The 23,512-nt window shown below is 43.9% G+C and overlaps 1 protein-coding gene across 6 annotated transcripts in view; it reads left to right on the forward strand.

Moving 5' to 3' along the window:
• ARHGAP12 (Rho GTPase activating protein 12) overlaps window positions 1-23,512 on the forward strand; it is a 455,441-nt gene that overhangs the window by 249,990 nt on the left and 181,939 nt on the right. For all 6 annotated transcript variants that reach the window (XM_069211253.1, XM_069211258.1, XM_069211254.1 and 3 more), the window contains 2 exons: window positions 5,332-5,406; window positions 16,182-16,243. In XM_069211253.1, the coding sequence (XP_069067354.1) occupies window positions 5,332-5,406; window positions 16,182-16,243 (137 nt within the window). The remainder of the gene's footprint in view (window positions 1-5,331; window positions 5,407-16,181; window positions 16,244-23,512) is intronic.

Genomic DNA, 23,512 nt, shown 5'->3' on the forward strand with positions numbered 1-23,512 from the left:
CATCGCTGAATCTAGCAATTTGGCTCCTGAAATCCTAGAATTCGGGCACTTAGACCTCACACAGGAATGTATGGAGGTCATAAAACAGGCTAGAAGACCTACCACTAGACACTGTTATGCAAATAAGTGGAAAAGATTTGTTTATTACTGCCATAATAATCAAATGCAACCTTTACACGCATCTGCAAAAGAGATAGTAGGATACTTACTACATTTGCAGAAATCTAAACTAGCTTTCTCTTCCATTAAAATACATCTTACGGCAATTTCAGCTTACCTGCAAATTACGCACTCAACTTCATTATTTAGGATACCAGTCATAAAAGCGTTTATGGAAGGCCTAAAGAGAATTATACCACCAAGAACACCACCGGTTCCTTCATGGAACCTCAACATTGTCTTAACATGACTCATGGGTCCACCTTTTGAGCCCATGCACTCTTGTGAAATGCAATACTTAACGTGGAAAGTTGCATTTTTAATTGCCATCACATCTCTAAGAAGAGTGAGTGAAATTCAAGCATTTACCATTCAAGAACCATTTATTCAAATACACAAAAATAAAGTTGTTCTACGGACCAATCCTAAATTTTTACCAAAAGTAATCTCACCGTTCCACTTGAATCAAACGGTAGAATTACCAGTGTTCTTCCCACAGCCAGATTCTGTAGCTGAAAGAGCACTACACACATTAGACATCAAAAGAGCACTAATGTACTACATTGACAGAACAAAACTAATTCGAAAGACAAAACAACTATTTATCGCCTTTCAAAAACCTCATACAGGAAATCCAATTTCAAAACAAGGCATTGCTAGATGGATAGTTAAGTGCATTCAAACATGCTATCTTAAAGCTAAAAGAGAACTGCCTACTACACCAAAGGCACACTCAACCAGAAAGAAAGGTGCTACCATGGCCTTTCTAGGAAATATTCCAATGAACGAAATATGTAAGGCAGCAACATGGTCTACGCCTCATACATTTACCAAGCACTACTGTGTAGATGTGTTAACTGCACAACAAGCAACAGTAGGTCAAGCTGTACTGAGAACATTATTTCAAACTACTTCAACTCCTACAGGCTGAACCACCGCTTTTGGGGAGATAACTGCTTATTAGTCTATGCACAGCATGTGTATCTGCAGCTACACATGCCATCGAACGGAAAATGTCACTTACCCAGTGTACATCTGTTCGTGGCATTAGTCGCTGCAGATTCACATGCGCCCACCCGCCTCCCCGGGAGCCTGTAGCCGTTCAGAAGTAGATCTTAAACATTTGTACATTTGTAAATATATTACTTTAAACTTCATTATGTACATACGCATTCACTCCATTGCATGGGCACTATTACTAGCATACACAACTCCTACCTCACCCTCTGCGGGGAAAACAATCTAAGATGGAGTCGACGCCCATGCGCAATGGAGTCGAAATGGGAGGAGTCCCTCGGTCTCGTGACTCGAAAAGACTTCTTCGAAGAAAAACAACTTGTAACACTCCGAGCCCAACACCAGATGGCGGGATGTGCACAGCATGTGAATCTGCAGCAACTAATGCCACGAACAGATGTACACTGGGTAAGTGACATTTTCCATATATATATATATATATATATATATATATATATATATATATATATATATATATATACCTACCTTTAAAGTTGATAGGTCATTGAATTGTTTCTATATAAGTTTTTGGATTAGATGCTTATGAGTCTGTTTTTATTTTATCTATCACAATAGGTAAATGTTAGCTATTTACCTGCAAGCATTTCACTGTTGAAATATTGAGGAAAGATAAAATGTTATAAAAGTACACAAATGTAATTCAAATACTTGCAACACTTGAAAGTCTGTGTTTATATGATGCAACTTTACATCTCAATATATTATATTTCTTACACATATATTCCCGTATTATGTAATTGTGTATCTATATATTTATTACTTTAGTCCTACTGTACAATAAGGGAAAAAAAGGAAAAAAATACTCTTGAAAACTTCCTCTGTCTCACCTCCACCCTGTACCTCTATCAATCTATTCTCTATCTCCACTCACTGGCTCGTCCCAAACCTCAGTTTACTACTATGATCTCCCAAACCACCCTACTAAATTCTCCATCATGTATCTCTCCTTTGGCTCATCCAAAACCTTATTTTACTACTGTTATCTCCCTAATCCCTTCCTACAGAGTCTCCCCCCCCCACCCCCTTCCATCTCTCTTTTGACTCATCCCAACCCCCATCTTACTGCTATAACCGCCCAATTAACACTTCTCAATTCTTCCCTCTTTTATCCCTCCATTCTTCCATTCAATCCAACTAACACTCATGTGTCCTCCGCTCAAATTAACTCATACCTCCCTATACTAGTACTAATACTATACTCCTATTTCCCTATAATAATCCACCACTAATCCCTTTGGGTTCTGGAGTAGCATGCTACTCACCGAAAAGTGCTTCAACGCCTCATCAGGATACAATTACATAAGATTCTACGTTGTTTATCTCTATTTTAGAATTCTACATTGTAGCACTCTACCCACCACTTCCACCATTGAGTCAATTAGTGATAACGATCTATAACTCGGGCGTCCATCTGTTGCCTTTTTTGAAAATGGGAACAGTAGTGAAAAAAGCCCAGGAATTTGGTAAACTGAACTTGCAAGCCTAATTTAACATAGGGCCTATGGGTCTTTATTGGCCTTATACAAGTCCAAAGGAACGCCATATGAGCCCGAGGGACTTAGTGATAAAGCAAGGGCCACCTCTTGGGGAAGGAATGTTAAATTAATGGTGACCGTAGAAGATCTAGTGTCACAAAAGTCCCCATTAGTACCTGTCATATCATTATTGCAATAAACAGCTTGTAAAAAGGTTGATCAGCTGCCACCTGAAATGTGAGTCCGCTATTTTTTTTACCTCATTTGCCAAAAATCTTTTCGGTCTTTACGACTAGAGGCTGCCATCAAATCTTCCCAGTACTTGTTTTAATTGATACTATTCTGTTTAATGTCCTATTTGTCCTTCGTGCAACAGTTTACCCCCCATTGCTTGTCTTTTTGGTGGGAGCAGCACACAATTATTGATTTTGGTAAGAACAGGAAAAATTGAATCATTTTGGGGTGCATTCTGAGATGCTGTGGCCTGATTTGGTTAGAGAGCACCTTATCAGACAGTTCAGCTCAGTAAAGCTCTTAACAACCGCCTAGCAGCACAACTCAGAGGGAAGACCAGTATAAAATCAGCCACGATTGTTACTCGCAAGACTTTTAAAAAGCCATTGGGGTCTGGGTGTTGTCAAATTAAACAAAGGTATTTGTCTTTGGTTGCTAAGCGTAGGTTATCTTTGGAAACGAAGTGACCCTTATCAACTGATAAGGTTACTGTATGGGAATTATTATTGTCCTCTATAGTTTTTGTCCAGAACCTCCTTGACTGAGGAGTGATTAAATATATTCCTTTGCATCCACCACAAGAAATTTGGAATGGGATTAGCTTTGGGGTGCCTCAGTTTATATAGTTTGTTGATAAGGTCCCGCCTAACAATAAGACTATATAGTTGAGCGTTCCGATTAGTGCAATGTCATTTTCTGCCCGCACTTTGCTGTTATTAAATGTATTGGTATTCCCAAAACACTTCGCATTGAAACCACCACAGAGATGAGCTGACAATACTTCTGTTCAGAACCAATACTGTCTACAACATGAAACCGATCCGAATAATTGCAATTAACATTGTGGGGCAAAAATCAAAGTTATCAACATTTTCTAAACAAAAGATAAAATATTTCCAATTAATGGAACATTTAAGTCACCTCGTGATTTACAGGAAATTAAGTGTTTTTGGCACCTAGAGCTAGCTTAAACCGTATGGGGAGTAACAATTTTTAAAGAACTCCTACTGCGCTTCAGAAAGCCTTCAATTGTTGACCCTTTATAAGCGGATACAGTACTGCTGGCAATCTTCTACTTACTAATTTCATCTGAGCAGTGAGAGTGGTGGCCCTGCCCATTCTCTGACAGACGCAGCCAGGTCCGCTTTTGGTCTGAACTTTGCCAGGTGCGTCCTGTGCTGCTGTAAATACGCATGATTTCAGCTCCTCCTCCTTCATGCTGAACTGGATTTTGGGCTTTAGATCCCTGCCCTACCCCTGGACAACAGAGCAGCGCGCCAGTCAAGCATCCCACTCTGTGTGAAATTACAGTGTGCTGTAAGTCCTTAGGTTTCTGGCTTTTCTTCCTTCATGGCTAGAAGGTTTATGGCCTTTGCAACCCTGCCCTACCCTGGCCAGCACAGCAGCAACAGTCAGGCATTCAACGCCAAAGGAAATCACAACGGGCTTTACATGCTCACGATTCTGGCTCCTCCTCCTTCAAGCCGAGAGTGGTTATAGGCTTTACAGTCCTACCCTACCCATGGCCAACAGAGAAGCACCATCTATGGATATCACCATCTTTGTGAAGAGTAGGTTACACTACGACTCTCTTGGCTGTTAATGAGGGAATGTGACACTGCTACTATGTGGTCCCTTCTAACTTCCCTAATTAGAGTAATAAAAAAGTATAACTAAAACAGAAGGTGAAACCAAGAATCTGTAAATTAGTTTGATTCCTTACTTTATGCCAGTTATATGGCCCTTCTGTCATTGACCACTATTGGGACCATGAAGTCATCTCGACTTCGCAAATACTTAAAATGTATTTAAGACTTAATGTGACAAAAGCAGCCTTGTGTTGCCTTTGGAAAAGAACACTTCACTGCTTTAGGGTTTGAGCTAGTTATGGGATGGTTGGTATCTACGATTCTAGCCTTCCATTTGAAATGTAACCTGAGCATCCACATGTAAATCACCATATTTTGCAAGAGATGTATATATCAATGAGTTTACGTTTTTCTGGTTCGAGCACTCCTAAAGTGCTTTTCACCTTGTAGAAACTCTTGACTGGGATTTTAAAGTGTTTTAACCAAGACCTTCCGTTAGAGGTCTGCAGACATTTAAGACACTCCTCACCCGATTGATTGAGTTTAGTTCATTTGGATTTCTTCATGGTCAGTTTATGGGTTTAAATATCACTTCAGGGGAGCTGTATGTGAATGATATATTGCCAGGAGTGTTTTGTAAGGTAAGGCTAAGTGTGTTGAAGTTGGGCAGTAGAACCCACAGGTGGAAAGGCAACTCATATGTGTTATAGATGTGTACCTGCAATTTCTTAGGGAAAGGTCTGTATCAGTATGGTCACCTGCTAGTGTTTTGCATTTATTGGTACCTTAATGCATGCATGTATTCGTTCATTGTTTATTTTTTTATGTATTAACAGGAATCTCCAACCTCTTCGAAGCCTACCTTTTCAGAAAATGAAACTTCTCCCTCCTCGCCAAAGCATCCCTCCACAGTAAAGTCTTTGATTCTTTTATGTTGATAAATTTTTACCATAAACAAAATGAATCGATGTCTCTTGAATCCTTTTGGTAGCCTATAAAGTGTCTTTTCAAGTCAACTAGATATCTGGGTAATTTTACTTGAAGAAAGATTTCAAAACCTATTTTGCACATATATATATATATATATATATATATATATACAGGGAGTGCAGAATTATTAGGCAAGTTGTATTTTTGAGGATTAATTTTATTATTGAACAACAACCATGTTCTCAATGAACCCAAAAAACTCATTAATATCAAAGCTGAATATTTTTGGAAGTAGTTTTTAGTTTGTTTTTAGTTTTAGCTATGTTAGGGGGATATCTGTGTGTGCAGGTGACTATTACTGTGCATAATTATTAGGCAACTTAACACAAAAAAAAAATATACCCATTTCAATTATTTATTATTACCAGTGAAACCAATATAACATCTCAACATTCACAAATATACATTTCTGACATTCAAAAACAAAACAAAAACAAATCAGTGACCAATATAGCCACCTTTCTTTGCAAGGACACTCAAAAGCCTGCCATCCATGGATTCTGTCAGTGTTTTGATCTGTTCACCATCAACATTGCGTGCAGCAGCAACCACAGCCTCCCAGACACTGTTCAGAGAGGTGTACTGTTTTCCCTCCTTGTAAATCTCACATTTGATGATGGACCACAGGTTCTCAATGGGGTTCAGATCAGGTGAACAAGGAGGCCATGTCATTAGATTTCCTTCTTTTATACCCTTTCTTGCCAGCCAAGCTGTGGAGTACTTGGACGCGTGTGATGGAGCATTGTCCTGCATGAAAATCATGTTTTTCTTGAAGGATGCAGACTTCTTCCTGTACCACTGCTTGAAGAAGGTGTCTTCCAGGAACTGGCAGTAGGACTGGGAGTTGAGCTTGACTCCATCCTCAACCCGAAAAGGCCCCACAAGCTCATCTTTGATGATACCAGCCCAAACCAGTACTCCACCTCCACCTTGCTGGCGTCTGAGTCGGACTGGAGCTCTCTGCCCTTTACCAATCCAGCCACGGGCCCATCCATCTGGCCCATCAAGACTCACTCTCATTTCATCAGTCCATAAAACCTTAGAAAAATCAGTCTTGAGATATTTCTTGGCCCAGTCTTGACGTTTCAGCTTGTGTGTCTTGTTCAGTGGTGGTCGTCTTTCAGCCTTTCTTACCTTGGCCATGTCTCTGAGTATTGCACACCTTGTGCTTTTGGGCACTCCAGTGATGTTGCAGCTCTGAAATATGGCCAAACTGGTGGCAAGTGGCATCGTGGCAGCTGCACGCTTGACTTTTCTCAGTTCATGGGCAGTTATTTTGCGCCTTGGTTTTTCCACACGCTTCTTGCGACCCTGTTGACTATTTTGAATGAAACGCTTGATTGTTCGATGATCACGCTTCAGAAGCTTTGCAATTTTAAGAGTGCTGCATCCCTCTGCAAGATATCTCACTATTTTTGACTTTTCTGAGCCTGTCAAGTCCTTCTTTTGACCCATTTTGCCAAAGGAAAGGAAGTTGCCTAATAATTATGCACACCTGATATAGGGTGTTGATGTCATTAGACCACACCCCTTCTCATTACAGAGATGCACATCACCTAATATGCTTAATTGGTAGTAGGCTTTTGAGCCTATACAGCTTGGAGTAAGACAACATGCATAAAGAGGATGATGTGGTCAAAATACTCATTTGCCTAATAATTCTGCACTCCCTGTATGTATGTATGTATGTGTATATATATATATATATATATATATATATATATATATATATATATATATAGAGAGAGAGAGAGAGAGAGAGAGAGAGAGAGAGAGAGAGAGAGAGAGAGAGAGAGAGAGAGAGAGAGAGAGAGAGAGAGAGAGAGAGAGAGAGAGAGAGAGAGAGAGAGAGAGAGAGAGAGAGAGAGAGAGAGAGAGAGAGAGAGAGAGAGAGAGAGAGAGAGAGAGAGAGAGAGAGAGAGAGAGAGAGAGACTGTGAGAGAGAGAGAGAGAGACTGTGAGAGAGAGAGAGAGAGAGAGAGAGACTGTGAGAGAGAGAGAGAGAGAGAGAGAGACTGTGAGCGAGAGAGAGAGAGAGAGAGAGAGACTGTGAGCGAGAGAGAGAGAGACTGTGAGCGAGAGAGAGAGAGACTGTGAGCGAGAGAGAGAGAGAGACTGTGAGCGAGAGAGAGAGAGAGACTGTGAGCGAGAGAGAGAGAGAGACTGTGAGCGAGAGAGAGAGAGAGACTGTGAGCGAGAGAGAGAGAGACTGTGAGCGAGAGAGAGAGAGACTGTGAGCGAGAGAGAGAGAGACTGTGAGCGAGAGAGAGAGAGACTGTGAGCGAGAGAGAGAGAGACTGTGAGCGAGAGAGAGAGAGACTGTGAGCGAGAGAGAGAGAGACTGTGAGCGAGAGAGAGAGAGACTGTGAGCGAGAGAGAGAGAGACTGTGAGCGAGAGAGAGAGAGACTGTGAGCGAGAGAGAGAGAGACTGTGAGCGAGAGAGAGAGAGACTGTGAGCGAGAGAGAGAGAGACTGTGAGCGAGAGAGAGAGAGACTGTGAGCGTGAGAGACTGTGAGAGTGAGAGACTGTGAGAGTGAGAGACTGTGAGAGTGAGAGACTGTGAGAGTGAGAGACTGTGAGAGTGAGAGACTGTGAGAGTGAGAGACTGTGAGAGTGAGAGACTGTGAGAGTGAGAGACTGTGAGAGTGAGAGACTGTGAGAGTGAGAGACTGTGAGAGTGAGAGACTGTGAGAGTGAGAGACTGTGAGAGAGACTGCTGATACTCACCCTTACATGAATATCTCTACAACTCCTGCAACATGTTTTACCGGTATTTAATTCCAAAATCCATTTAAACTTCCTTCCCAAATGTTTCAGGATTGTGTTAACTTACTATTCGAACTCCAAACATAGACAAAATGGGGTAACGGCTCAGTAGTCTCATTTTATTTTTAATTTTTATTTTTTTAAAGGTCGCCGGAAGCTTTGTTAAGGCTATAATTTGTAATCCTAGTTTTTTGTGAAGGATAATTTTTGTTGTATGTTTTGCATGTTACCTCTATTCAAGTGCCAAAGTGGGGGGGAAATAGGTTTGTAAGGTGGAGTTCTTATAGCAGAATTCATCACAATTGCACTGTGCCTTTTTTCAAATTAAGTATTTTTATTTAATGAGACAAACACTTGGAAATCTTGCATTGAATACAAACAGCAAATCAATCCTAGATAACCTATGTAGCTCCCTCCTGTGCATCTTATCTGTCTCATATCTGGCACAAGTTATTGTAGCTCCCACATGAGTAATACTGAAAGCAGTGGGTGGTAGGGTAGGGTGGGGTGGTATCTGCAGCATCGCCACGCTGCTTGTTTAGCATTTCTTTCCTCAATCTATTGTTTGCTATTCTTTTCCATTTCTGACCAGTATTACACAGCGGTGGCTCTCACTTTAGGGCAGAGGCGCGTCACTCCACTGGCAGAGAGCCAGCAAATTCAAGCATGAATAATAAAATGATAATAAAACATATTGATTATCATTTTATTTTTCATCCTGCAGGTTGCCAGCCTAGGTGGGGGGCAGCATTCATTCTGACAGCCTGCAGCAAGGAGAAGTGAGGGGCCCTGCTAAATGCGCAGTTGGGTTTGGCCGGCTGTCTTAAGCCGGCCAAACCGGCATGCGCACTTAGCAGCCTCCAACCTGAGCTGTGTTGCACAGCCAGTTGGAGAACAGGCTCAGGATACTAGTCCCAGTGTGGGTGGAAAACCAGCCCGCTCACACAAGTCCTAGTGCTTCTGTCATGCTGGTTAATACCAGCATGAGAGCAGCATCTGAATTGGCATAGGAAGCCTTTGCAGTGCGCCCATGGACAGCCAAGAGCCGAAACAGGAGGAGAACAGCACCGAGGCAAGGCGGCAGCAGGTAAGTAATCTTTCTTTTTTCATTATTCCATGCACTTCCCCGTAATCGTGTACATTGCGGTGTGCCTAGCACTCCAACGTGCTCCATTAGGCCCCTTCCCCGTGGGGATGCATTTGCATAAAGGCAGCATGCTCTCCTCCCTGTGCATTTTCAGACATTATTGGTAAATAAACAAAATAGAGGCAGAGCCCATCAGGTGTTGCTCATTTGGAAAGAACATTTTTCCTGTTTAGCCTACACAGAGATGTACATGAAGGTAAAAAAAAATGAAAAACGTTGGTTCACAGTTTGTAGCCTAATGCTTTGAAGCTGCCAGGGAGCGCGGGCCAAAAACAACCATTACTTAATATTGCCAGAATGCATTTTTTTCAATAACACCTAATGTTTAACTGCCAAAAAGCGAGTCGGTATGTGATGCTACAGAAACAGTAACACCTTTTCTCTTTAATGAAAATACATGGCTGCTAAAAAGGTGACATGGTGGCATATAGGTTTGTCAGTGTGTATCGATGTACCAGAAAGTCCAGAGCTGTGCTGGTCCCTGTTTGATGCACAGAGCATTTTCAGAATGTGAAAAAGCAGGTGCAGTAGCACAATTCAGCACCCGGCATAGCGCCTCTTACTGGGTCTGCATCATGGCACCTTAATGAGTGAGATCCCTGGCAAAAGGTTTCTATGACTTGTAGAAATCAAAGATTACAGCAGAGCGGTGTCCCAGACAACACGTACAGAAGAAGAAACAGCTAAAAATAACTCAACTAAAAGTAAGCTTTTTTTTGTAAAATCCAGTTGTTGGCCAGCTTTGTGCCACGAACCTAGTTAGTTCACTTGCCTAATCGAAAATATGCAAAACTGAGTGAATGGCAGATTGTCATGAAAAGTGTGCCGCTCTGCAAAGGAATTAATTTATTGTAATTACCTGCCCTATTTTGCATCTACTGCTTCAAAGCGCAACAATCACAATATACAAATTATGTAATTATACAAAATACTAACCAGTAGAACTGAACTGTGGAAAAAACTGTGTTTTATCATCGAGGCAATTCTCTGTGTGGTTTGATATATTTAAATGGGCAATTTATTAGGACTATTCTTCTATTACTTAAGATCATGATTAATATTATCTACAGCAAGGCCAGTACACGTGTGAAGGAGTTCGAGCCCCCTCGCAGTCCACAGTTTACAGATGCAGAAATGTTTTTCATTGTTCAAAAACAAAATGAATGTATGTCCGAATATTGAGTAAAGCACACAGCTAAAGAGAAAATAAAATATTAATCTTATTTGCTTCTATTCTCCATTGTAAGATACTTGCTGACGTTTTGAGATTGGGAAACTCTGACGTTACAAAAGGGACTTGGGAGTCCTTTTCACGGTCTTATCCAAGGGGGCACTCGGGGTCAACCTCTTCCAGAGTTTATAAAGTTAAGAAGTGGGGACAGTAGTGAAATAGAGAAAGGCCGTGGTGGTGATTAAATATCAGAGCTCTGCGAACCTGCGACTCATGAGACATCGCTCTGCTGCTGGGTGTCACTATTCAGCGCTTCGCGATCACCTCTAAATCTTATCTCACAGATGAATCACTTCATTCACCCTTTTACTGCTCTGTGAGTTGCAGCATTAAACAGTTCTGTGCAGCAGCAGTAGTATGCCCACGATGAAACTTTTTCATCAAGTCAGAGGCTCAAGTGAAGTTTCCTTCCTTAATCATTACCAGAAGTGGTCAATGCCTGTCCAGAAAGAAAGAATCCACGCACGCTTTCATGACATGGGCGTAAATACTCTTATGATTCAGAGCTTAGCATTCCAAACGTGTCTTTTTCACAAATTTACACGCTTTAAAGTTCAAAAGTTTTTAAAGTTTTTCTGGAAACGGTTACGTTTTCCATTCAATATATACATCGCATTATTTCTATACTGCGGTTGAATTGATTTTTGTGGTCTGCTGCTTGTACATGTTTATTTATTTTATTGATCTCTTTGCTGATGTCATAACTGCACTTCACAATTGCTTTATTAACCTTCTTGATTTATCAAATTTGCTTGAAAATTCGCCATTACTCATTTTTTTTTTTTTTTTTTTTTTGCAAAAATTTCTAGAGGGAGACCCCCAATCCTCCCTTTATAACAGTTAAGCTTGCATGCTCTCTACAGGCACCTATCCCGAACTTTAACGCCCCACCACTTTCAAATGTCAGCAGCTGCCACTGGTATTACCTCCCTCCTGCTACCCTGTGAGCTCATCTCCCTTCTTTCCCAAACCGCTTCTCAGTTAACTGTTTGTTTGCAACACATGGACCTTCTAATGAGCTCAGAGCAGTCTTGTTTCATCTCTGGACACCCACCTCTTCTCTGTGTTTTGTAGCTGCTTATCTGATTCATTGTGTGAAGCTTCTTGCTTCTTACTGCCTGCAATCACTTGGGTCTAGCTACAGCTTCTCTTGGACTGAGGCCTGTTTTACTCAAGTGCTGCAGATATTTTTATCACTCCTAGCCTGTTTCACGGTTAATATCACTGGTGAGGTGCAATTATACTTCCTCCTTTTTAACTTTCTGCATTCTAGAGCTGTTCGGCAACAAGGAGTTTTTTTTAGTTTTTTTTTTTTTTAGATCTTGTCCTCCTCCTGTTAATTAGGCTGGAGTATTTAAAACAGTTGACTTACAGTAGGCCTGTTGTGCTTTGATATTGCACCAGAACCACCATCCCTCGATGATCATAAGGGCAAAGCCTTCATCGACAGATTTAAAGGGCATAGACTTGTTCTCCTTATACTGCCAAACTCGGGGTCTCTGGTGATCCTACACAGAGAAAACTCTCGACCATAACCAAACGTGACAAAAGTCCGAGTGTGGGGGTGGGAGGGGGGAGGAAAGGTGGGGGGGTTGCATGGGGTAAATACATTGGAGTGGTGACCACCAAAAAAGATCTGGGTAAACCGATTACGACACCTGAAAATCTCTGGGCTAAGATTTTTTTCGTTCTTACTGCTACTGGCAGTAATATTGTTTCTGAATTACTGTGATGCAATGTCTGAGGCCATTAGCTAGAGGGTGTTGGTAATCGGCAGGAAAACACACTTATGTCGGCATAGAAATGAATTATCTTCTGTTTAAAGACTTTGATCCTCCGTGAAGCAGGTGTGCCATGTTCTTTTTTTTGTGCTCAAGTCCTTTTGGAGAGCTGCTTGGCTTAAGTGGAACTAGAAGTTTTAAATCATGCCATTGAGTACCACAGCCAGGTTATCGCCCACCGGTTATACACATAGATAGGCACACTTGCATACATTTACCTGCATTTGTGCACACATTCACGCAGCTTTCCTCACCAGTCTTCTCCGCCATGCCAACCAACAGTGTGGCTCAGAAGATGAAGAGTTGCTGGGTATAGATTTGTACCTCCTGAGCCAGTGGAAAGATGCAGCACTGACACACAGGGCTACATGAAGAAGTAGGGTACTGTCTGGCAGCGAAAGCACAGGGGTGGACATGGGTAGCCATGACTCTCCTATGTGCTTTTCTTGTCAGATCACACATCCAACCCTCATTAGCTGATTGATTGAAAGGGTCTAACCAGGAGAGTAGGACAAAAGCCCTGGAGACAGGGCTCAGCTTGCTTCAAGGCCAGCCCATAATTCCCCCCCACGCCTTGGAAAAATCGCTATTTTGGGCAGTGCCCCCTCCCCCCTCCTGCACTAACTGCTAGCTCACTTATGGATATACAAATGCTCAAACAGGCACAGACATAGTGGGCACGCGAGATTAGGACAGACACCTGCATTCCCCCTTTATCTCCAGGCCCTGCTCTGCAGCACTTCTGTTTTCAGACTTTAGTGGGAGAGCAGTACGCCAGTCTGTCAATATTCTCCTTTGGGATAGGTTGAGTGCTGCCACAAATGCCTATTTTGCCAGTAGTTGGGCCGTAAGCAAAAGTGCTTAGACGTTGTTTACATGGTCAATGTTTCCACCCTAGTGATTAAGTACTGAACAGCAGATAGTGCTTAATTTGTAAAATAATGAGTGCCAGTGCCAGAAGATCTGTTCAGAAGTCCCCAGGCAATGCTGTTACTTGCACCAAGTACCAAGGATTCACAGTCCTGAATCCACCTGCATAACCCCTTAAATGGTCCACTCAAAACTGACCCTTTATTGCAAAGTGGGAACTTGTTGATTTTTAACTCTAGCTCAGTCACATCTATGGAAACCTAGTAAACCTGCACATTTTTAAAAACTAGACCATCAGTGGAGTCCAGGGTTGCTTGACTTGCGTGGCTCTGATTAGGTAAGTTTACCCTGAAGCCCTTGCAAATCTCAATCTTGGTTAAAAAAAAAAAACAACACACACTCTTCTCACATGTCTGTGATGAACTTTCCAAAGTCTGCAGGGAACTACAAGTTTCCCACCTCCATGTGCTTGCACATGCTCCTCGAGAAGAACGGCACAACACTTGTATGGGCGGGACAAGAGACTGTGGCACAAAAGGCTGTAAAGTGCTACATTGATACATAAGCAAAAGGGGTAGCTTTGGTGTTTGGGGCAGTGCCGTGGCGCCACCCATGCAAACCTTCGAACCACTGACATCTATGAAAACTAGAAAACCAGGGGATTCCAGGGTGGTGTGCCTTGCATAGATCCCGTTAGGTTTTCTTACAATGCTCTGCAAACCTCATAGTTTTTCGGAAATCACACATTTTCCTAATGTTTTTGTGATGGACACTTATGGAATCTGCAGTAATCCACAAAATTCCTACCACCCAGAGTTGCCCCAGAATTATATTTAGAAACAAATCCCTGTTATCTAGTGGGCTTTCAATTCCTGCCACCTCCCCAACCCCACCCCCCCAGCGCATACACTTATATTTAAAAAAATAAAGATGCTTTCCCTGGTGGCTAGTGGACTTTTTGCCCTACACCAGCTCCACACCTTACCACCGCTCCTGGTGTCTAGTAGGCTTTCTGCCCCTCCTTTGGGTGGGTGGGGAAAAGGGGTGTGGGATCAGATTAGGGGTAGGTGCTCCCATTTGCCTCCCAAGTGGGGGCAGGAAAACTGATCAATTCAAATGTGCGAGGGGAAGCACAAGCTGGTTCCTAAGGAACTGCTCTCCCTCCATTCCTGGTGCCCAGTGGGTGGATCCCTGCTTGGGGATCACTCTATCCTGTGGCAATTCCTAATCGGGGATCCTCTGAGAAGAGCTACCTCTCCCGTCCCAGTCAGTGCTCTGGGGGCTTAGGTATGCCCATCAGCTCATTTTACTTTCACTTTACTGTAATGACATCCATGCACCCTGCTCTCTGATCGTCATTACAGTAAGAAACAAAAATAACTCGCTGCTCAGGAAGCTGTTTCTCAGCAGCTTGAGCCTAAAATCACCAGAGGGGTCTTAATTTACCTCCCCAGTGTTGTCAGTGGCTGGCACTCACTAAAGGGGCTGATCCAGTGTCGGACACTTAATGCCTTTTTTTTTTTATCACTCTTGCAGGCTTCTGCTTTCTCTCTGTGACGTGTTGGGGGGTAGGGGGTGCTGGGTCGGTCCATCTTTCTTTCTCCTTCCCTTGCTCTCCATAAATGGCTGGTGAGGAAAAATAAGTTCTGCTCCCCAAAAATGAGTGCTGATGGCCACCCACAGGCTTATATTAAGAGCTGCCTGCAGGTTCTAGTGTAAGGGATGCATACGAAGACTCATTTTTGCTTCAAAAGATTCTTTAAATGTAGTTATATATCCCCTGGATCATGACCCTTTTGAGTCCTGCATGCAACTAGGTGTGTATCTGTATACTAAATTTAGGGCAGTCTAAATACAGACATTAGTTTCCCACTCTTATCTATGTTTGGGTGAGCTGTGGTATGCATTGCCAGTAGTTGCAGGACCTCTGTTAGTCCGGTCCCAGGTCCATATATACTGAAGATATCTTGCATTGTAGCAAATGGAGATTGCAGTAGTTGGAAGTCACCATTCCCTTTGAGAGGCAGTAGGGGCCGCTTGTACTAAAGTTTGAAACTGCGAGTTCCTAATTGCGATTCCATGCGAATCACAATTAGAAAATCACAATTTGAAATGTATGAAACTCTTTTGAGTTTCTTTTGTGATTCCTGGTGGGTCGCAAAAAAACCTACCTCATGAATAATGAGGTAGGTCGCAGTTTGCGACCCATTAGGAATTAGTCATCACAGGGATGGTGAGTTCCTGGGCTCAGCAGACCACTTTGTCTGTTATTACTTTTAAATAAGGCAATCCTTTTTTTTTTCTTCCTTTTTTAAATGCAGCCTGTTTTGCTTAAAGGAAAACAGGATGTATTTAAAAAGGAAAAAATTTAACATTTAAGTTTCATTTTTTTGAGTGCTCTTAAATATATTCCCCGCCATTCTCCCTTAGGGACCCCTTCCCATTTGCAAATCGGTTACCACCAACTTTCTATTGGCGGTAAACTGCAAATGTTTTGCGACCGCATTCTGGTCACAAAACATTCATACATACCTTTCTCATTCCATGTCAGGAAGGGAAGTTACTAAATCCCAATTTCGGTTTTGAAGATCTTAAATCTTAAATGAGCCAATTCCACGAATTGGCCCGTTTCGACTAGAAAAATGCTTTGTACATGTGGCCCTAGTTTCTTAATAAGTGCTTCCTCGAGTTATTCACCTTCTGTCGCATTTTGGAAGAGGAGGAAATAAAACATGGCATGTTATCTGAAAATTTGTACCTTGAGGGTTAAGTTGCCGTACTTATTGGATGCTGGTTTGTTCAGTGTTATTGGGCGGATGCTTGCTTAGTCTCTGTTGAAAGAGACCAAGAATTTGGGGGCCTTATGTCAAGATGTTTTTATTTTTTTTTTATTTTTCAGGATCCCGAGAAGTATGGTGTATTAAATGTTACAAAAATAACAGAGCATGGGAAAAAAGTTAGGTAAGTTCGATAATGAGTGATTTCAGATTAACCTAACTAATATTTGAGAATATCAAATATAGCTGTAGCCCATTTATTGTTTGGTTCTGAAAATTCATAGTTCTAATTACTAGGCAACAAAATGCAAATAACGTATGCTGACAGCTTCAGGGCAAATACATTTTTGAGGTTTTCTTGTATTCAAATCTTTAGATAGGTTTTTTTTTCATTCATCTGTTTATTTATGTAGGGTGCTGATCTTCTGAACCATCGTCTTGTCAGAGGAATATGAAATTAATTCAGAAAACTGTTTGTAGACTAAATGCTTTTAGCTTTCCGTACACTGTTTGAGCTGAGTGCCTGACATCTTAGAGCCTTTGGCATTTTAGGTTGTTAGTGCGTTACCAGGAAAGTAGAGCTAAACATAGTCTCTTGACTTCATATAATGCAATTGCTGTGCATAAGAGATGCCTTGTTAAAGAAGAATGAATGAAAACGTGATGGCATGATATGTTTTTCATGTGCTCCCTTGTTCTTCTGTGATGAGAAGCAAATAGTCATCACGTAAAATTAACAAATACTGACAATGCCAGTAAGTCTGGCGTATAACTAAACGCACGTCTTTAGTCATTTATTTAGTTTAGGCACACAATAACTCATCCTTCATGAACTTGTCACTCACCCTTGCACTCATGCACCCACCCATCCATCCATCGAATCATTCTTAAAATTTACTACATTCCCATTCACAATTTAAAAAGCACACTTAACAAGCATGCATAAGATAAAGTAGAAAAACACCTCTGTCTGAACGTGGCAGGTATGGGCTTGGAATCAAAAAGCCAAATGGAGAAGTGTGTGGCTGCCTTCGAATAGCATTTTGCTTGGTGTGTCATTGTTTTAAAGTTTGAAAACCACGTCTGCCATATTGGACCAGTGAAACAATAGCCGATGACATTCTAAGGTGGCCACCTGGCTTAGAAGTAGTGACTGTGCGTTATATTTCTGATGGATACAACTACCTGTGGATTCCTCACCTAAAGAATTTTCCCCACGCGCCAGCATTCGCCGTAAATGTTCTTTTAGCTCTGCACGTCAACGATGATGTCACAATTGCCCGACTCCCATGCGACGCCGTATGAAGTCATCCAGGCAATGAGAGGTCCTCGTCGACGTGCAGACGTCTGTTCCCTTTTTTCCGTGCCTTCGAGTAATATATTTTTTTTTTTAGGCTACCAGGGAGCTACTGTTTCACTTCGTGTGTAACAATGTCTCAGCTAAGGAAGTCGGGTTTTAAACCCTGTAGGGAGTGCGGAGGTCGAATGTCTGTCACAGACCCACATGAGAATTGTTTGTGGTGTCTGAGTTCTGACCATGAGGTAGAGGCGTGCGGTTCATGTCAGCGCATGAATCCGAAGGTCCTTGAGAGGGAGGCCAAGTTGTTCCTGGCAAGGTCCAAGAAGAAGAAGCATCATCGCCGTGAGTCATCTTCTAAGTCCTCGAGATCTCACCGGCGTCATCGAGACTACCGACGTCGGCATGGATCGCGGCGCCGGTCAAGTAAGGACCGTTCCCGCTCGAGGTCGCCATCGGCTCCGCATCGACCAACTTGGGAAGTCAGTCAAACTGTTACACCTCCGCCTCAGACGACTCCAGCTTCTCCGACTTCGCCACTATCGGTCTTTGAAGTTGATCCACATCAGGAGCCGACGGTCTCTCCGGCGCAGACAGAGATGCCCGAGCCGACGCCGGCTTCGCCTCATGCACCGGTTCCGCAAAGTTATCCGGCGCCAGGCACAGACCCAGCCGCATTTCTCAATGCGATGTTCAACTTCTTTGCCCCCATGGCTCTGGAAGGTGTGCACTCGGGGCCTTCGGGTCCATTGGCCTACGACATGGGTGTTCCAGCTTTATACAGATCGACACACTTCATGCCTTTCCTTCCTTCGGGAAGTGCTGGTTCGGTGCCAGTACCAGTGGCGTCGCCTAGAAGACCGGTGACGCTGACGACGTTCACCGCCCCGGTTCCGATGAGTTTGCCACGGCTTCAATCTACCTTAAACGTCCGAGGTCTTTGGCGTCGGCTGATGCCTTATCGACGCCGGGGATTGAATCCAGGGTCCTCTCCAGGAGGTTGGCTCGGATGCTGCTAGAGGAGCAGGAGTATGAGAAGCAGCTCTTGGAGGAGGGAGAGATTGTGGAGCCACTAGGAGACCTCCAAGGCTGGACACAGCGAGTGGTTTGGACACTTCCCCAGAGCGGGACTTGGCTTCTCCGGGGGAGGACACTGAGGAGGCTGCCTCTTTTCATTCGCTGGTCAGGAAGGCAGCGGATTTGCTTGACCTTCCTCTTCCAGCTGTGGATGTTAAGACAAACATTCTCACTGAGGTTTTGCGTCCATCATCAGCGGTGGCAGAGCCGCTTCTTCCATTTAATGAGGCACTTATTGACCCAATTATGGAGGTGTGGAAGAAGCCTGTGACTTCGGCTGTGAACAGGTCGGTGGCGAGAAGTTATAGGGTGGCTCCAGGTGATCCAGCGTTCTTATCCAGACACCCGACTCCGGAGAGTTAGGTTGTGCAAGCTTCATGCTCCTCACACTCTGCTCCGGGATCTCTTCCAGGGGTTCCCGCGGACAGGGAGTCCAAGAGAATTGACCAGTCTGCTAAGAAGGTGTTCTCTTCATGTAGCATGGCCCTCAAGTCTACGAATGCTACTTGTAATCTTGGAAGGTACATTTATGCTCTTATGGACGAGGCCAAGATGCACTCTGCATTGCCTCAGGAGGTGCTTAACCTATTGGCGGATGCTCAGGCTGCGGCGACCCAGGTTATTCAATCTGGGCTTGACACATCGGACTCTAGAGACAAGTCGACATGCCTGACTACGGTCTTCAGGATTCTCTCCCGATGTGCAGACAACCCTACTCGACCTGCCCTTTGATGGGGACAAACTATTTGGAGCAAAAGCTGACTCTGCCTTGGAGCGGTTCAAGGAGAGTAGGGCCACGGCAAGATCTTTGGGACTGCAAGCATCCACCTCCACTTCCTTAAGATCGTTTAGGGGGTTTGGGCGTGGCTCTTTCTTTCGAGGGAGGTTCCAGGCAGCAGGACAGCAATCTTCAGCAGCTCACCCTTATAGATCATTCAGGGGCAGCGGTAGAGTTCGTACTAGAGGGGCCGCCCAGCAGCACTCTGCCTCTTCCTCCAGAGGGGTGCAGCAAGAAAAGCAGCCTTAGTCCTCCATCACTCCCTTTACATGCATCTCCTGTAGGGGGGAGACTGTCTCAATTTCTTCACATGTGGGAGTCCATAACATCGGAATCCTGGGTCACCGAAATTGTGGGGAAAGGTTATATTCTTCCCTTTCAGGAGTTTCCCCCTCCCTGCTCATCCTTCTGTTCAGAAGACCATCTTCTTTTACTACAACAGGAAGTGCTAATCCTTTTGTCGTAGGGTGCAGTGAAGTTGGTTCCAGAGCAGGAGAGGGGTCATGGCTGCTATTCAAGATACTTCCTGATCCCCAAAAAGGATGGTCGGTTGAGGCCAATCCTGGACCTTAGGGTTTTGAATTGGTTCCTCAAGCAGGAAAAGTTCAAGATGCTGACCCTGTCACAGGTTCTTTTGCCGTTGAACAAAGGAGATTGGATGGTGTCTGTTGACTTGCAGGATGCTTACTTTCATATCCCGATCCTCAAGTCCCACAGGAAGTATCTCCGGTTTGTGGTGGGGTCGCAACACTATCAGTTTGCGGTCCTTCCGTTTGGTCCTACTTCGGCACCTAGTGGTTGCAGCAGAGCTCAGAAGAAGGGGGATAGCAGTATTCCCTTATCTGGACGATTGGTTGATCAAAGCCAAGTCTCCGGAGCTCCTGCGGCGTCACCTGCAGTCGACAACTCAGTGGTTGTTCGATCTGGGCTTTTCAGGGAACATGCCCAAATCTCACCTGGAGCCCTCTCAGCGCCTCCTGTTCATAGGGGCAGTACTGGACACAACATTGAATCAGGCCTTTCCTCCGCCACAGCGGATTGAGGACATTCAGGCGTTGATTCCAATGTTCCAGAATGGAGTGGTCGTTCCAGTCCTCAGGGTCCTTCGTCTGCTCGGTCTGTTCGCTTCTTGCATTCTGCTGGTCACTCATGCACGCTGGCACATGAGGGCTCTTCAGTGGTGCATCCGCAGGCAGTGGTTTCAACACAAAGGAGATCTCGAGGAATCAATAAAGATCTCCAGAGATGCTGCAGCGATCTTCAATGGTGGGCTGCGGACAACAACTTTTCCCAAGGAAAGCCGTTCTCGCTGCCGCCTCCGGTGGCCACAGTGATAACGGATACCTCCACTTTATGGTGGGGTGCTCATCTGGGGGGATCTGGAGGTCAAAGGTCATTGGTCTCCAGGGGAACAGAGGCTTCACAACAATCTGGATCTGAACTGCGGGCGATCCGTCTGGCTCTCAAGGCCTTCCTCCCTTCCATTCGCGGTAGGTCGATTCAAGTCCTAACGGACAACACTACTGCTGTGTGGTATATAAACAAGCAGGGAGGAGTGGGGTCATATCTTCTCTGCAGTGAAGCTCTACGGCGCTGGACCTGGGTTCAGGACCATCAAATTTGCTTGGTAGCAAACCATTTGGCTGGAGTTCTGAACGTGCATGCGGATGTTCTCAGTCGGCGCATCTCGACTGATCACGAGTGGCGTCTTCATCCAGACCTGGTCCTTTACATCTTTCAGATGTGGGGGGTTTCCTCAGGTGGAACTGTTTACCACTCGGAAGAAAGCGCACTGCCCGTCGTTCTGCAGCCTCCAGTATCTGGTGCAAGGAGCTTTGGGGGGGACGCGTTTCAGATGTCCTGGAAGGGTCAGTTGCTTTACGCGTTTCCCCCCATACCCTGGATTCCTCGGGACCTGAGGAAGATTCGCCAAGACACCGGGCTCAAGTCATCTTAATAGCTCCAGATTGGCCAAGAAGGGTGTGGTATTCAGACCTTCACCAACTCTGTGTGCCCTCCGCTCTGTCTCCCTCACAGGGCAGACCTTCTCTCGCAGTCGCAGGGGCAGGTTCTACACCCCCACCTCTAGAGCCTGCACCTATATGTCTGGAGATTGAACGGGGCAATCGGAGTGCTTTTTCTCTCCCGCCTGAGGTGGTGGAAGTTATATTATCGGCCAGGCGACACTCCACCAAATTTATCTATGCAAGCAGGTGGGCTAAATTTGTGAATTGGTGTGGAGAGAATCAAGTTGATCCCTTGAGTGCCCACTTATCTGACATACTGTTGTTTGCATTATCCTTGGCACAGAGGAGTTGTGCAGTTGCCACTGTTAAGAGTTATTTATCTGCGCTGTCGGCCTTTCTGTGCCTTCCAGACCAACCCTCCTTGTTTAAGTCCCCAATAGTTTTGAGGTTCATTAAGAGTCTCACTAACAAGTTTCCGCCCACTCCATTCATTATGCCACAGTGGGATTTGAACTTAGTATTGACCTTTCTTATGGGTTCACAGTTTGAACCTATGCATTCTTGCCCATTGAGGCTTTTAGTTTTAAAAACTGTTTTTCTGGTTGCCATAACATCTGCTAGTAGGTTGAGTGAACTCCAGGCTCTTAGTGTGGAACCCTCATATACTTCCTTTTAAAGGGACAAAGTGGTGTTAAGGACCAAGGCGGCTTTCCTACCGAAGATTGTTACACCCTTTCATTTAGGACAGTCCTATACACTTTCTTCCTTCGATCTTCCACCTCATCCATCCAAGGAGGAAGAGAGGCTTCACTGACTTGACCCAAGAAGAGCATTGAGCTTCTTTGTCGACAGGTCAAGGGAGTTCAGACAGGACGATCAGCTCTTCGTCGGTTACGTGGGGAAGAGGAGAGGCAAAGCTGTCCACAAGAGAACACTTTCCAGGTGGGTCATTCTTTGCATCAAATTGTGTTATTCTTTAGCAAAGAAGGAACCTCCTGTGGGGCTACGTGCCCATTCCACCAGGGCTAAGGCGGCTTCATCGGCCTTAGCTAGAGGTGTTCCTGTGGTTGACATCTGCAAGGCGGCAACTTGAGCATCCCTCCACACTTTTGCCAAGCATTATTGTTTGGACTCTGAAGTTAGGAGGGATGGCCGTTTTGCCCGTTCAGTGCTGGATTTCTTGGTTTGACCATTCAGGCACCCACCACCGGGGGCGATACTGCTTTGGGGCTCTATTCTTTAGGTGAGGAATCCACAGGTAGTTGTATCCATCAGAAGAAAGTTACTTGCCTTCGGTAACGCCTTTTCTGGTGGCTACATTAGCTGCCTGTGGATTCCTCACGGTACCACCCGCCTCCCCGTTGCCTGACTTGTCTTAACTACGAATTCCTTGGGTGAGTACCCGTATGTTTTGTGTGTGTGTGTGTGTGTGTGTGTGTGTGTGTGTGTGTATATATATATATATATATATATATATATATATTGATGCAATGATTTATATATGTGTATATATTTGTTTCTGTATCAATATAAAAAAAAAAGAGGACATGTGTATATATTTATGCATATATTTTGTATTTATTTCTATTGGTTATGTTTCATATTAGTGGAAATAAATGTTGGTATATAGGTTTGATTGATGTGTTCATATCACATCTGTAGTGTCAATGTTCTCCTGTTTGCCTCAAAGGCATGTAAAAAATGGTGATAACTGCACGTCGACAAGGACCTCTTATTGCCTGGATGACGTCATATGGTGTCGCGTGGGAGTCGGGCAATTGTGACGTCATCGTTGACGTGCAGAGCTAGAAGAAAATTTCCGTTGAATGCTGGCGCGTGGGGAAAATTCTTTAGGTGAGGAATCCACAGGTAGCTAATGTATCCACCAGAAAAGGCGTTACCGAAGGTAACTTGTTCTTTTCAACCAATCTTTAGTGGCATTTGAAAACTTTCATATACTTGTCATAATTACTTTAGGGTGAGTATAGATTATCACCTACAGGTTAACGAGTGGAATTGCTTAATAGTATGCCAGCTTTTAAAAGCTTAAGAGGTAATGTAAGTGTCTTCAAAGGAACAGTGGTAGTAAAATGTTTGTTTACACAGGTAATTTATATCTGCTCCTTAGTTTACCTCATTTAGGAAAAAGGTAGTCCACATTCTAGATGTTGTGGGTGCGTACTTTAACTTCAAACCAGGAAACTAAACAGTGGGCAGGAATCAAGTAGGGATATAAACCAGGAGGATTAGGTACATCTTTGGAGTAGAGAGGATTATATGTAGCTTAAGGGTGGCTAGGATAGTTGATATCCAATTGAGTGCAATGTCTTAGTG

Source organism: Pleurodeles waltl, chromosome 10, assembly GCF_031143425.1.
Source record: "Pleurodeles waltl isolate 20211129_DDA chromosome 10, aPleWal1.hap1.20221129, whole genome shotgun sequence".
NCBI lineage: Eukaryota > Metazoa > Chordata > Amphibia > Caudata > Salamandridae > Pleurodeles > Pleurodeles waltl.